The sequence below is a fragment of the Nyctibius grandis genome, chromosome 1, assembly GCF_013368605.1.
Source record: "Nyctibius grandis isolate bNycGra1 chromosome 1, bNycGra1.pri, whole genome shotgun sequence".
In the NCBI taxonomy this organism is placed as follows: Eukaryota; Metazoa; Chordata; class Aves; order Nyctibiiformes; family Nyctibiidae; genus Nyctibius; species Nyctibius grandis.
In genome coordinates this window covers 60,615,714-60,629,785 of record NC_090658.1, presented here as the reverse complement: position 1 = coordinate 60,629,785, position 14,072 = coordinate 60,615,714, and the positions used below count along the sequence as shown (strand labels likewise).

Below are 14,072 nucleotides of genomic sequence, written 5' to 3'. Positions count from 1 at the left end.
ATCTTTGTATGCGCCCAGTTAGTATAGTTATAAGGAGCAATGCAATATATAAACAAACATAAGTTTTAGAAAAAATGACCTACAGAGAACGTTAATAGTCTTAAACATATTTAAGATTTTTTTTTAAAAGATTTTTATAACTCATCTACTCCCACAAAAGTCTTAATGTTTTAGGTGATAAAATACACAAAACTGAAGCATGTTGCTGAGCAAGCTTTGATTATACTACATGGGATCCATGTCATTTAAGACTGACTACATAAAAAAGGTGTGGAAAATGCTTTTGATTTTTTGCAGTAGTTACTATGCCACTGTAACACTGATTTTTACTTAAGTTTTGCTGAAACTAAATCTAACATAAATCTTTATGTTAAAAAGATTAAAAAAACAATGCTGATGGTTTTAAAAATGTTTTAAAAAAAAAAACAATGCTGCTGGTAGCAACAGGAGTCTAATCTCAAGCTACCGAAACATCAGATATTTCTTGAAAGGTCCATTGTTCCAAGAAGAAAGCTACCTGACTCTGTCGCAGGGTCACCAAAGTGAAGGGTACTGACCTGTCTCATTCTGAAATTCTCTTCAATTGACTTAGAGGGCTGATTCTGCCTACGCTGCTGTCAACTAAAGACAAGTCACACAACCCCAACAATGTGGCCTCCAAGTGAAATCGTAGCTCTACTGAAGGCACAGCAAATTTCCCCTGATTTCAGGCAGGTTTCACCTTCTTATCTTCAGCCCTATTTTCAGCTGTGGGAAACACACTCCCTATTTTTAAAAAAGCAAACTCTATTGCCTCCCTTGCTTCCTCTGAGTAAGTTCAAATTTACGGACAATTGATAGTATCTTCTGAGAAACTTATACCAAGACTTCAAAAAAAAAAAAGCTGAGTTGCCCCCTGGGGACATTACAGAAAGTATGGTTACAAAAATCTCAGCGTCTGTGCACATGATGGGTCTGGATGTCATTTCAGTAGTTTGGAGTGCCAATTATTCTTTGATGAATAGTATTAACAGAAAGCATCTATGACTATAATATCAGGAGTAACAGTTAATTATTCCTTACCTACACTTTAAAACCCTCCCGGTACAGTCATTATATGGCAGCTGTTGAACAGAGTAATGCAGCAGCCTCTTCTTAAAGCAAGACACTTATTTTACTTCAAATGTAAATAAACTCATGCCTCCTGCTGCCATATAAACTGAGCTGTTCATAAGTAAATGATTTTGTGTCTTCCTGATGAAGCAGCACGTGGCCCTCCGTTCTCCACTTTAGATCACCAAAATCTACTTCCTGCCTAACTCCACGGTAGACTGACAGCTAGTATTTCAGCAAACCAAGTTCTCAACAACAAAATAACTGCTGCTTCCTTAACAACCACCTTTTCCAGAACACCAACACATAGGGTTTGCGTGTTTTCCTCTCTCGTGCCCCCGCTTCCAAGCAGAATAACAAATTTGATTACAGCTATTAAATATTCCAACCGAAGTACAATCATTTAGCAGTAATGAAAATATGTTTTATTTGGCATAGTATGTTGATGATTCTTACGCACCTTCTATACAAATGCAGGCTGCCATTTACTCCAGGATGGATGTAACATTAGCACTTACTGAACATCAGTACACAGTAATTGAACAGATAAAAATGTCGACCCGGTCTCATTTCCAAGCTTTCTCTCACCAGCTGAAGGATCAGTTCTTTTTCCTTTTCAACCTACATTATTTCCACACAGTTTTAAGGAAATGATAGAAGCTACTGAAATGTTTCTATTTACCATAATGCAATTCCGCTACTTTAGGGATTTTCTTCAGTAAACAATCTCAGATGACCAGCATTAAGATAAAGAGCTAAGCTACCATAAAGACCCCAAACTTATGTCAAATTTGATTCCATGATTATCTGTAATCTGTGCTCACCTCCCTCTATAGAGTGAATTACATTCAATAGAAGGGATAATTCTAAAGGAGACAATACAACATAAAGCCTTATCCTGCCATGAACTAAAGTAGCAGCCTTTTTTCAATTTAGTCAATGAGGCTTAGTATACTCAAAAGAAAGAATCACACTAAACATTTTGCTACAGTTTGCATAAGCACAGTATTTAGCATTTTCCTAAATCTGAAATTTAAAAGTCCCATTTCTTTACATGACAAAGAGCAGCAACTTTTCTTTGCAATTATTAACATTTGGCCATCAAAAGATCTATTCTTAAAGATGACCTTACAAGGAAGACATAGTTGTGACTTCTCATCCCTTTTTCTGATTCATAAAAGGAAGGATTCAAACTTTACACTCTCCAGGAAGTATTTCATCTACTTATTTTACTGATAAGGTTTTTTGCTGGAAGTTTATAGTAGTTCAACGGGATGGCAGGTATGTCATTCAAATAAAATTTTACCGAGGAATTATTTTCATTCAAAGTATTTACATGTTTTTAATAGAACAGGAAGTTAGGAAAAGATTCATCTTTGAGTTTCAATGTTTCTGCTTTCCAGGAATTACTATGAAGGTCCATAATCTACTCCAACTAAATGCCCAGGAAAAAAAAGCAAAACAAAATAAAAAAAAAAACCAAACAAAAAACCCAAATAAAACACAATATATTCCCCCTGCCCCCCCCAAAAAAAAAGAAAAACAAGCCCCCCAGAAATCCCCAAAGCAAATAAAGCAAAAATCTGGAAAAACATATTTCTGAAGCACACACTAATCAAAGCTTCACACTCCCTCTTCATGTGTGTGTATGAAGTGCATCCACCAATCTAAGAAAAAGCAACACATCTCAATGTTTTGTCCTCTGCCGGTTGTTTTTGAGATTCAATCATATTGATTCATTCTCTGTTCTTGCAAAGAAAATAGGCTAAGAAATGAAAACCTGCTTATTTTCTGTGTCTGCTCCCTCAACCAATACTAACATCAACTGCGCTAAAAGCTGCTTAGGAGCACAAAAAAAAAATGCAATCTGCTCAATATTCTCTAGCTGGTGAGGGCAACTATACACACAGAAGACAACAAACATAGCACTTGACCAGTATTTGCTGTATGCATGCACTACATTTTAAGTTAACAGTTCAGAGCAAAACATCACAGAAAGCCTCACTTTCTTGGCATACTTCAATCTTGGAGAACTAAGATGATTTCAGAAAGTAATACACACACAACCACCACCCAGAAGTAAACACATTTGTATTTGCTAGCTTTAAAACTCTACCTGCCAAGCCAACAGCCAATTGATTTCCTTGGCGTAAATTCGACATTTCCAATCTGGGACATTACCCAACATGAGCACTGTAAACCCCTTCCTAAATGAAGTAATCACACTGGTGCTGCTATAGTTCTGGTTGACTTGCAGTTTCCATTACAATAAATCCTTGCTGCACATTCCCAGAGGTTTTACAACTTCTCTACCCCATTAAACAAAGTTACTCCAAGTTGAAACCTGCTACATAAGACTTAAAAAAAAAAAAAGAAAAAAAAAAAGAAAAAAAGCAGCATATTTTCCTTAATCCTCAAAATAATCTGTACATTTAAAAAAAGCGGGGGAAAAGGAAAAAATGTTTCTCTGAATATTTACAGTTCCACTCTTAAAACTACGAGGGCACTAACAACGTTTATTTTTTAATTCCGCAAATCAAGAATTAAAAAAATGTTAAAGGGATAAGTGATCAGCACCCTTTCATCTTATAGTATTTCTATAGCAAAAAAAGGAGAAAGAATAGATGGAGGCTTAAGCCTCGTAACTGACTTACTGCAAGCAGGCTCAAGGCACTAAGACAACTGCATGATCAGTACCGAAATGAAAAAGTACTGGAATACTCCATTTTAAACAGCTATTAGGAATGGCTATTGTACATATCAACACAACTGTCTTTCATAAAAAATTTACTATGCATTATAGCAACACAATCCTATTTACACAATAAGTTGTTGTTCCAGTCCGTCAAGTACATAAGAAATTTTAATGCATCCTAAAAAAATCAATTAGGCAATGATCATCTGATTAAACAGGCACATCACACCATTCAATTATTTCAAACATATTAATAAATCCAAGCCTTCAGACTTTGCTGAAAACTTCCAAAACCTATACGTGGGTATTTCAAGAAGCTGATTTTTAAGCTTAATGAAATTCAGCACAAAATAAAGTATTACGTACTATTAACATGAAAAAGTAACTCCATCAGACAATGGCAGAAAAAAAAATATTTTAATAGGTACTGTGAGGTATTTCTAGTTTTAGCAAAAATGTTTTTACAAATTAGCAGAAGGCTTTCCTACAGCACACAGCACTAAAGCACAGAAACACTTTGATAACGCATTCAAATCAAAGCCAGAAACTGATTAGGGCATCATCACTGCTTGACTGAGGTCCAAAAGGAGAGGTGGGAGAAAAAGAAATTAAATGAAAAGGAAATTATTGTCTTTATGATCAGATCTTATTACTCACACTATAGTGAAATGTGTTGCAAAATCAAGCCTGAAGTTTGCAGGCACTAAGTACCCCTCCATATTAGGCTTTTCAATTTTGACATCACCTCTCTGCAATTCCAAGAAATATCTAAGAGATTAGAAACTGAAAGTTAAACCTGAAAGCACGTTTTTCTGCTTGCTGTTTTTACATACATACTGTGATCTCCTTGGGTAAGGAGCGCTAATAATCCTAAAATTACATTCGTCCCGTGCAAATCAGGACAGAGAGTACATGACATGATGAGATAGCAGTATTAAGATTTACATGCAAGACCAACATTTTAAAACCTTGGGATGCAACCATTGGCCTTGTTGCAACTTGTGTTTCAATCATGTTGAAAACTGACAATATAGGCACAGGTCAGCTTGCTCCCAGCTTTCCCTTGCCTCCTTCCCCTCTCCTCCACCTGAAAGAGGACGAGAAAGAGAGGAAAACCCAAAAGTTTCCTTACAACATAAAATAATCTCTTTGTAAGTAATTCATTCACCATACACATTTATGCCTACTGACAAAAGAGATGTAAACTGTCGGTTCTGCAGTCCTATAAATTTAGTATATGACTCTTTTAGTAGCACCTTCCTTTCTTATACTTCCCCCTTTATACAGGTACGGAATAATTTGATTTTTAATCTCCTAACCCATTAAGACAATTTTACCCAAATCAATCCAAATACTTTATATATTTATTTGACTCACACTGAGTTAACTGGACATGCCCTTAAAATCTGACAAAATGCTGCAGCATTCTTCAAACTGCTTAGCATTTTGTCGCAACAAACTATCACTCATCTTCGCATGATAAATCTCGATCTCTTTTGTCAAGCATTGGAGAAGAAAGAGAAAACCCCAGATTACCATTAGCTTCATCAGAGTTTTACCTCTCTTTCCTACAGGCCTATGTATATACCTCAACCCCTTTATCTTTAGTTATATTACTGAGTAATGCAAAAAATTACTCAAATTTCAAATTTGAGTTTCAAATTGAAACTTTTAAACTTTTTCAAAGTCTGCATTTCAAATTTTGCCCCTTATACAAGGCTTAGTGTTTTGTTCTCAGGCTCGTCATTGGTAACTCATGAGAGATGAGTTCCAAGCTCAAATGCTTAGGAGATCTCGTTTCTCTCTTCACAGCATCCTTCGCAGCCATGTCACAGCACATATCCCGTACTTCCCGTACTCTCTTCGACATCCTGCAACTTCCACACAGAATGTTAAGAAAATCTGGGGGTTTATTTGCACCGTCCTGTTTCGTATCAAGCATGCCTAGACCAAACAGCAGCTGTAAGAGAATGTCTGCAGCTTCTACATAGATCTTCTACACTTTTTCAACAGGTTAGCAGGCTATGCTTGACACCCGTGCTGTAGATTTGTAGAATGACTGCACCTGATAACATTTCATCTTTTTCATCCTCTTTAATCTTTCTCTGCTTATGCCAGAAGACTCCCTTCCCACAAGCTCCCTCCTCCACCTCTGGGCTGCAGACTGGAACACACTCTTCTCTGCTGCAACATGACATAGACCAGCTACCTACATCGAGGCAATTATCTTCATTTCTACCATTTCCATTAATTTTAGCTGGATCTTTAGGGTGTTGCTTTTCATCTTTATTTCTTTGTTTGCAGCATCCTGCAACAGAGCCTGCAAGTTAAAATCTGTCAAGTCCCATAGTTCTAACCTCAAGCCACAACACTCACTGATACAGAGCCAGACTTAACATTTCAAGGTCGTCTTCAAAATTCAAAAATCTTCACAGTCTAACAAAAAGCCTGCTCGTTTCATCCAAGGAAACAGAACTGACACACACCCTCAGCTACCTTTGGGCAACAGCAGACTATAACTTCAAATAAGAAAAACCTCTCCCATCGATGTTTCCCACCCTTCCTACAGTGTGGCACTTCCAGCCTCATAATCCATCTACCCAGTGCTCTCTCTGCACAATACTTAAATCTGAGCACTGTACGTGTTTAAGGTCCAGTATTTTTTAACCGAACAAATGTTCAGAAGTGCCTTGTGCTTTTGATAAATTCCATGTGACACTGCAAAGGATTCCAATTTTCAGAAAGTGCTGAGATTCATCTTCTGAAACTTCTGGCAATATTATTTATTTTATATATTTTATATCTAGAAGTAGGTACATGCTACACAGCCAATTTTAACAAGTGTAGCTAGGCTCTCCTTATTTAATATTCATGTCACAGGAGTAAAAATCCAGCCAGGAATCAAACTGTGGTATCCTGTGCCAAAGACAACTTACCACTCAGCTGGTAAGTTGGCAATTCAATTTACAAACCCGCATTCCTGCATTTTAATCCTTTGTAGAAAGGTGGTAATATATGAGCAATATGAAAAGAACTGGATTCAGATCATTAGAGGTTCACAAAGCAAACACACGAAGCTTTGGAGGCTGTCCAAAACAAAATCATGCCTAGGTGGTGATGTCCGTTCAATAAAAATTCAATGTCATAATTATCCTCTCACTTTTTCCCCAAAGAGCATTAGTGCTCAGAACTGTGCTGCTGCTCAGCCAGTTATATTAATGCTGTGAGAAGACGGATAGTGCCAGCAGCCAATCGCTGTGCCAGGTCACTGCCTGCTGACGGGTAATTTACAATTATCAAGCAATTAGCAAATGAAGTGAAAATTCAACACTCATCTCCACATAACACAGAATAACTCATTTTAAAATTAAAAATATGTTTTAATAACTTTATTTTGGCTACAGCCAAAGAAAAATAAAGCCTCCTTTTTCCAATTTCTCCTCCTTTTACGACTGACAAAATGCTTTGCTGTCTGAAGTTAGCAATCAAATATATTGTTTGACATTTCTAAACTAAACAATCTCTTCCTTACAAGTAAGTATCTATTTAAGAACAGAAAAGAATAAAAATGAAGACCGTTGATAATGGTACTATTCACCCAACTACTATATTTGAAACTGTTATTTAATTAACCGCCTGATTAATATCTTGTTCTGGTGGATGGGTGATAACAAGAATTAGCCAGGCACCTATCTGCCAGGGACTCCAAAAGTTTCTTTTCTTCACCGTACTTAACAATAAATGACATTAAAAAAGCTAATCTGCAACTAGTCAGTTGCACAAAACAAACCTTCTTTCCCATTAATGATCAAGTTATTACTCTGTTGTGCTCACAACAAAGTAGAGAGCTCCCACTGCATACACTCACAGTCCTAATTTAAAAAAAATAGTAAAACATAACTTCTTGATAACCTTGGTTTATCCCCCTCTCTAGAAAAATGCTGTATCTTCCTTAGTGTATGGTATGAACATTGGAATTGACCTTCTTTAAAAGGGTAGGAAAAAGGCAGAAGAGGTCACCATCAATAGTAAAATTCAAGTAGACAAAAGGAGCTGCTTACACTTCTCCGTCCTTTGATATTAAAAAAAAAAATAAATCCTGACTTTAAAGACTTGGTAAAGGGAAAAAAATAGGAAAAGCTACAGCCTCCTACCAAAAGCAGAAAACAAAAACCAAACAAAAAAGCACAACAAAACCACACCACAACAGCAAACGGCTGACGTAAATATGTAACACTTTTGTATGCACTGGACAACACTACTCTTGCTGCAGTGATGTCAGCTCTGGGTTTTCATCTTCCATTTAAGTGTATCTAAGCCAGAGAGAAAGAGAGAATTAAAAAAAAGAACCCACCACCAAAAAATCTACAAAGCTACATGATGTCAGCTGGAAAAGATAGAAAACTGATGGCGTTTGACACACTTCTCTTTCCAAAATGATACCAGCAACAAAGTAAACTCTTTCTGATTGCATGGGGCTTCAGAAAACATTCACACTGTCAACATAATACATTTACTTTTAAAACAGTCCTTTACCCCCTCCTTCTGCACAAGAAATACTTATTTCTCCATTTTTTTTCTTGCACCCTCTGTATTACCACAGTGTCAGAAGGGAAGAGAAGGAGAGGAGGGAAACCAAAGCAAGCCATAAGAATCTTCCACAAACCTGTTGCTGTGGATACTGCATTCCTGCCATGGCTGGCGGGGCTCGGCCCTGCATTCCCACGGGATAGCGCTGGGGGCCGGGAGGGCCATAGGACTGCCCAGGGTAGGGGCTGCTCTGCTGCGTCTGAGAGTGAGGGTTATTGCCCATGCCATACAACTGAGGTCTCTTCATCACCATTGGATCCATTGGACTGCCCTGTTGTTAAACACAAGCAAAGAAACACTTCAAGATACGGAAAGAAAAAGGTCATGATAGTCACGCTTACTGCAGGCAAACTATACATGCATTTTCGCAATGTTTTATACATGAAATATTGACTTAACACACAAACAGGCAAAGTACCATACTCTGGTCCTCATTAATTAGGTAAGTTTTTGAACAGTGAGTTTGGGACTTCCATTGAATTTAAAAAAAATAATAATTTTGCACTCAAACTTAAGGTTGTCTCTTACCTACAGAAAAAGCAGGTATGGTAACTGCCCGATAAATTTCAGCTCAAGAAATAATTAAGCACACTGTTGTAAACTGATTAGCATCACTGACTTTAATGTGTGAACATAAATAAAACTGTGCCTATGAAAAGAGACGCAAGTAGTGGGCAAGCCATTTAACCTTGAGAAAACCTCTGTTTTCTTACCTTGAAAAAAGGGAAAGTGAAAAGAAAAGAAAGTTTCCAAGAAGTGCAATGCATACAGAACGCTGTATTTCAGCACTTTCATATTGCTATCGTGTACATTAGTAAGTTTCCAGATCATAAGGCAAGTCATAACCCACACTTTACATGAAAGTTTATTTGCCTCCTTAATAGACCTCAGAAAATCCAAACTGCAGTCACTGATGGAGGGGGAGGGGAGGCAAAGTAGGGAAGTTTTATTTTTAGACTTTTTGGCAGCACTTACCAAGCACCGTAACAGTTTCAGGACGGGTGTCAACCATTGTGTGGTATTACTCTCATGTTTTATTACTGATGACTAACTGAACCAGAAAAAGCATCATACTTTGTCAAGCACAGTACTGTATGGTTAATATGACATCCATTTTTTAATTCCTGAGTGCCAGTTATATTCACAGAAGACAGGGGGAGGGGGGAAGCTTTTAAAAAGCCTATCACAATCTCGTCTTCATGAAAGAGACATATACTCCCCCCCCGCCTTCTCCTATTAATTCATCCTGCCAGCCCACCCTCGTGCCATGAGCAGGATTCCTTCCTGTAGCACATTTTGTATGTATTTTCCTACAGCATACTGTTGATGAGTTTCATTTTAAAGCCTCCTATGTAACACGGCTTCTGCAAGTCCTTTTTGGCTATTGTATTCTGATGTAACAGTTGTTATAACAATAAATCACACACACCTCTCATTTCTTCTCATTATTGCTGTTTGTACTACTAACACACTATGGCTTTTTTCCCCTATATGCACGAGCTGCATGCTCTCCAAAGAAATCAATGCTTAATGAACTATTCTATGTTCTTACTATTTCTTTCCTGCGAGTAAATAACTCAAACCTTCTCACTATTCTCACTGGCTCTCCCCACCCTTACCAATACCGATTTGCCAGGAACATCGCCAAAGCCAAATAAAGTATTCCGACTGTGGACACACTACACCTGAGGAGGTGGAAACGATAACCTCCTCCTTCTCACACGACACCTCCATTTGCTTCAGAAGAAGACTGCCCTTTTTTGCCACCATAGCGAATTGCACATTCGCTTCTAATTTTGTGTATTACTCAGCGAATTTCCCTTTATTACTTGGCTGCTTTGTGGCCAGATAAGAAGTTTCTATTTTTCATCACTAAATGTCCCTGGGTAATTTACTATTTATATTTCATACTTTTCAAAAATCAATGGTTCCTCAACCACTTCAGGCCACCTGACCTATAACACTAGTCTTTTTTTTTTTTTTAAGGCCATCATGCACTCTCACCACACTTTTAACTAAAAATAACACTAACACAAAGGTTCAGCAGATGAACTAGAGATTCCTTCTTACAGGATCCCAGGAGACAACGTAAATTTCCTCCTATAGACCAAGATACTTTATCTATATTTATTTCTGTGTTTTAATGTCTATTCTGTACATAACCTGTCATATTCATCTTCTTAAACATAAATCCGTGTTCAAAGTAAAACTCGAGTTTCCTTCACGAGATTCTCATGAAGCCCAACAGAACTGTTCATTGCCACCATCTTCTGTTTCAGGGTATTATTTCCAGGACTCAACTCCAATAACAACATTTACTCAAAATTCAATTTGAATTAATTTTGAGTGCAATATTTTCTGTTCTGCATCCAATACTTACATATAATTATAAACAATGCAGATAGCTGCACAGCTAAAACAGTCTGACACTTTCCATTATTAAGACTATTTTCAGGTGCATATAAACTTTGCCAAACTTCAAGCATTTAGGCTGAAATTTTCCAGGCCATATGTACGCCTGAGGCTGAAATTCTCTGGAAAATTCAGCAGAAACAGTTCAGCTATGTCTTAGAATGAGGTCACAGAAAAATACATCCTTTACGTTCTTACATAAAACACTTAAAAATACCTCTTGAATACCATGCTTTGAGGCAGAGAATTTTAATTTGCCAGGGTGACACTGGACGTTCAGGAAAGCCGAGGCGTGTGCCCCTCTTGAGAGAGCACCTGAATGTCACCAGACCCCAAGGGGTGCATGGGGGAATGGGAGGGTGTGAGCGGCACAGCAAGACTTCACCAAAGGTGTGTGGAGATGGCCTCCAATTTGCTGGCCTCCAATTTGCTGGACAAAGAAAGACGGACAAAGGGTTGAAAAAGGCAGTGGAGAGAGAAGTGGGGCAGGAAGAGCTGAAGGGAAGAGGAGGAAATGAGGCCAGGACATGACACAGATACAGGCTGAAGAGCCTCTGTCCTCTGCACTAGTGACCTCCAGGCGGTGGAGGTGGTATGTGTGCGTTAGGAGAGCGAGCTGCTCTGCCACTTCATCCTTCCCTCCCTTCTCCTCACCAGCCTGCTGCCTCTTCGCTTCTTGTCTTCTCCAGGAGAGCTCCTCCTCTTTCCCCTCAGGTGACATCCCTCCACTTCAGAAAGGTGGAGGGACAAAGAGCCTGAGATCGTGCTGTAACTCCAGTCTGCAGGTGATCCACACAGTGCTGAAACCGAGGGGGCTGTGATCACAGGCTACAGGTAACAAGGGACCTGGGTGTACTCAGAACTTACTGCGGACACCGCGATTGAGGCATCAGGATGAAGGACTGGAGATACGGAATATGAGAGGGCTAGACTGAGAGAGCGGTAAATATCCCCACGCAAATTCCTGGGACAACCGTGAGACCCACCCTAGCTGTCAGTGCTGTCGGTTCTCTCCTCCCTCCAGGGTCTCGGGGAAAGAACAGACAGTACAGAAGAGTACTCTGATCATCTCCAGGACTGAAGAAGACACAGCTTGTTCAATGCACTGGCTGGCCCCTGTGGAGGGTGACAACTCACAGAATCACAGAATGTTAGGGATTGGAAGGGACCTCGAAAGATCATCTAGTCCAATCCCCCTGCCGGAGCAGGATTACCTAGATCATATCACACAGGAACGTGTCCAGGCGGGTTTGGAATGTCTCCAGAGAAGGAGACTCCACAACCTCTCTGGGCAGCCTGTTCCAGTGTTCAGTTACCCTCACCGTAAAGAAGTTTTTCCTCATATTTAAGTGGAACCTCCTGTGTTCCAGCTTGCACCCGTTGCCCCTTGTCCTGTCAAGGGATGTCACTGAGAAGAGCCTGGCTCCATCCTCTTGACACTTGCCCTTTACATATTTATAAACATTAATGAGGTCACCCCTCAGTCTCCTCTTCTCTAAGCTAAAGAGACCCAGCTCCCTCAGCCTCTCCTCATAAGGGAGATGTTCCACTCCCTTAATCATCTTCGTGGCTCTGCGCTGGACTCTCTCTAGCAGTTCCCTGTCCTTCTTGAACTGAGGGGCCCAGAACTGGACACAATATTCCCGATGTGGCCTCAGCAGGGCAGAGTAGAGGGGGAGGAGAACCTCTCTCGACCTGCTAACCACACCCCTTCTAATACACCCCAGGATGCCATTGGCCTTCTTGGCCACAAGGGCACACTGCTGGCTCATGGTCATCCTGCTGTCCACTAGGACCCCCAGGTCCCTTTCCCCTACGCTGGTCTCCAACAGCTCTGTCCCCAACTTGTACTCGTACATGGGGTTGTTCTTGCCCAGATGCAGGACTCTACACTTGCCCTTGTTATATTTCATTAAGTTTCTCCCCGCCCAACTCTCCAGCCTGTCCAGGTCTCTCTGAATGGCTGCGCAGCCTTCCGGCGCGTCAGCCACTCCTCCCAGTTTTGTGTCATCAGCGAACTTGCTGACAGTGCACTCTAATCCCTCATCCAAGTCATTAATGAATATATTGAATAGTACTGGTCCCAGTACCGACCCTTGAGGGACTCCACTAGACACAGGCCTCCAACTGGACTCTGTCCCACTGACCACCACTCTCTGGCTTCTTTCCTTCAGCCAGTTCACAATCCACCTCACTACCCGATCATCCAGACCACACTTCCCCAGTTTAGCTGCGAGGATGCTGTGGGAGACCGTGTCAAACGCTTTACTGAAATCGAGATAGACCACATCCACAGCTTTACCATCATCTATCCACCGGGTTACATCCTCATAAAATGCTATCAAGTTGGTTGAGCATGACTTCCCCTTGGTGAAGCCATGCTGAGTGCCCCTAATGATCCCCCTATCCTTGATGTGCCTAGAGACAGCACCAAGGACAAGTTGTTCCATCACCTTTCCAACTCACCACTGCTATTCCTGACTCCCTTCAGATTAGATCTCAATCGTCTGTGCAGTGCAGCTACAGGTGAAGACACCTACCAGTGACTCAGTGGCTGTCAGCACATTTCTGCAAGACAAAACGAAACCAAATAGCTAGCTCTCCCCCAGGTTTAAGAAACATTAGCACTGCAGAATAGCTACTGGAATTAAGTTTGCCCTTGCAACATTAAACGCATCTTCTTCACAGATATAACTTCATCAGTCTTTAAATACACGGTCCAACTTTTGCCCTCACAGCCAGTGGATGGGCCTGCTCTGGGCATCAGCCGACAGCAGCGCAGTGAAGGGGCTGTTGTGTGCTATTGGACCAAATGCTTCACTTACCGTATGGGTAGTGACCGAAGCGGAAGATGCTTTTACCACTACGGTAGCTGTATGCTACAGGGGTTGACTCCAGTTCTGCCTCTGCATCTGCCACAGTTTTTCACGAAAACAACAAATTTTCAAAATTTACCGATTTAATGCATCCCTCATTTCCTGACTTGAAATCATGGGATTTAAATTGCAGAAAGTGCTGCGTATCTACAACTGCAACTACTTTTGAATTTGATGAGATGTGCTTTGAAGGTGTTTTCAGATGCTGCATGTTCCAGAAAATTTAACGTACAGCCATCATAAACAGGCCAATGAAGCTTCCTACAGCAATGCCTCAGTTTTCCAACTGCAAAAATGAAAAACATCATCATCTCTTCACCAGAGAGGAGATTTTTAGAATTTAATATGACCATGATCAATACCATAGAAGATTCTCTAACAAAAGAACAAATTTTGTCTTCAGAACA

General features: G+C 40.0%; 1 protein-coding gene across 2 annotated transcripts in view; it reads right to left on the bottom strand.

The window, feature by feature from the left end:
• ARID1B (AT-rich interaction domain 1B) overlaps positions 1 to 14,072 on the bottom strand; it is a 341,543-nt gene that overhangs the window by 298,756 nt on the left and 28,715 nt on the right. For both annotated transcript variants that reach the window (XM_068408105.1, XM_068408190.1), the window contains exon 2: positions 8,454 to 8,648. In XM_068408105.1, the coding sequence (XP_068264206.1) occupies positions 8,454 to 8,648 (195 nt within the window). The remainder of the gene's footprint in view (positions 1 to 8,453; positions 8,649 to 14,072) is intronic.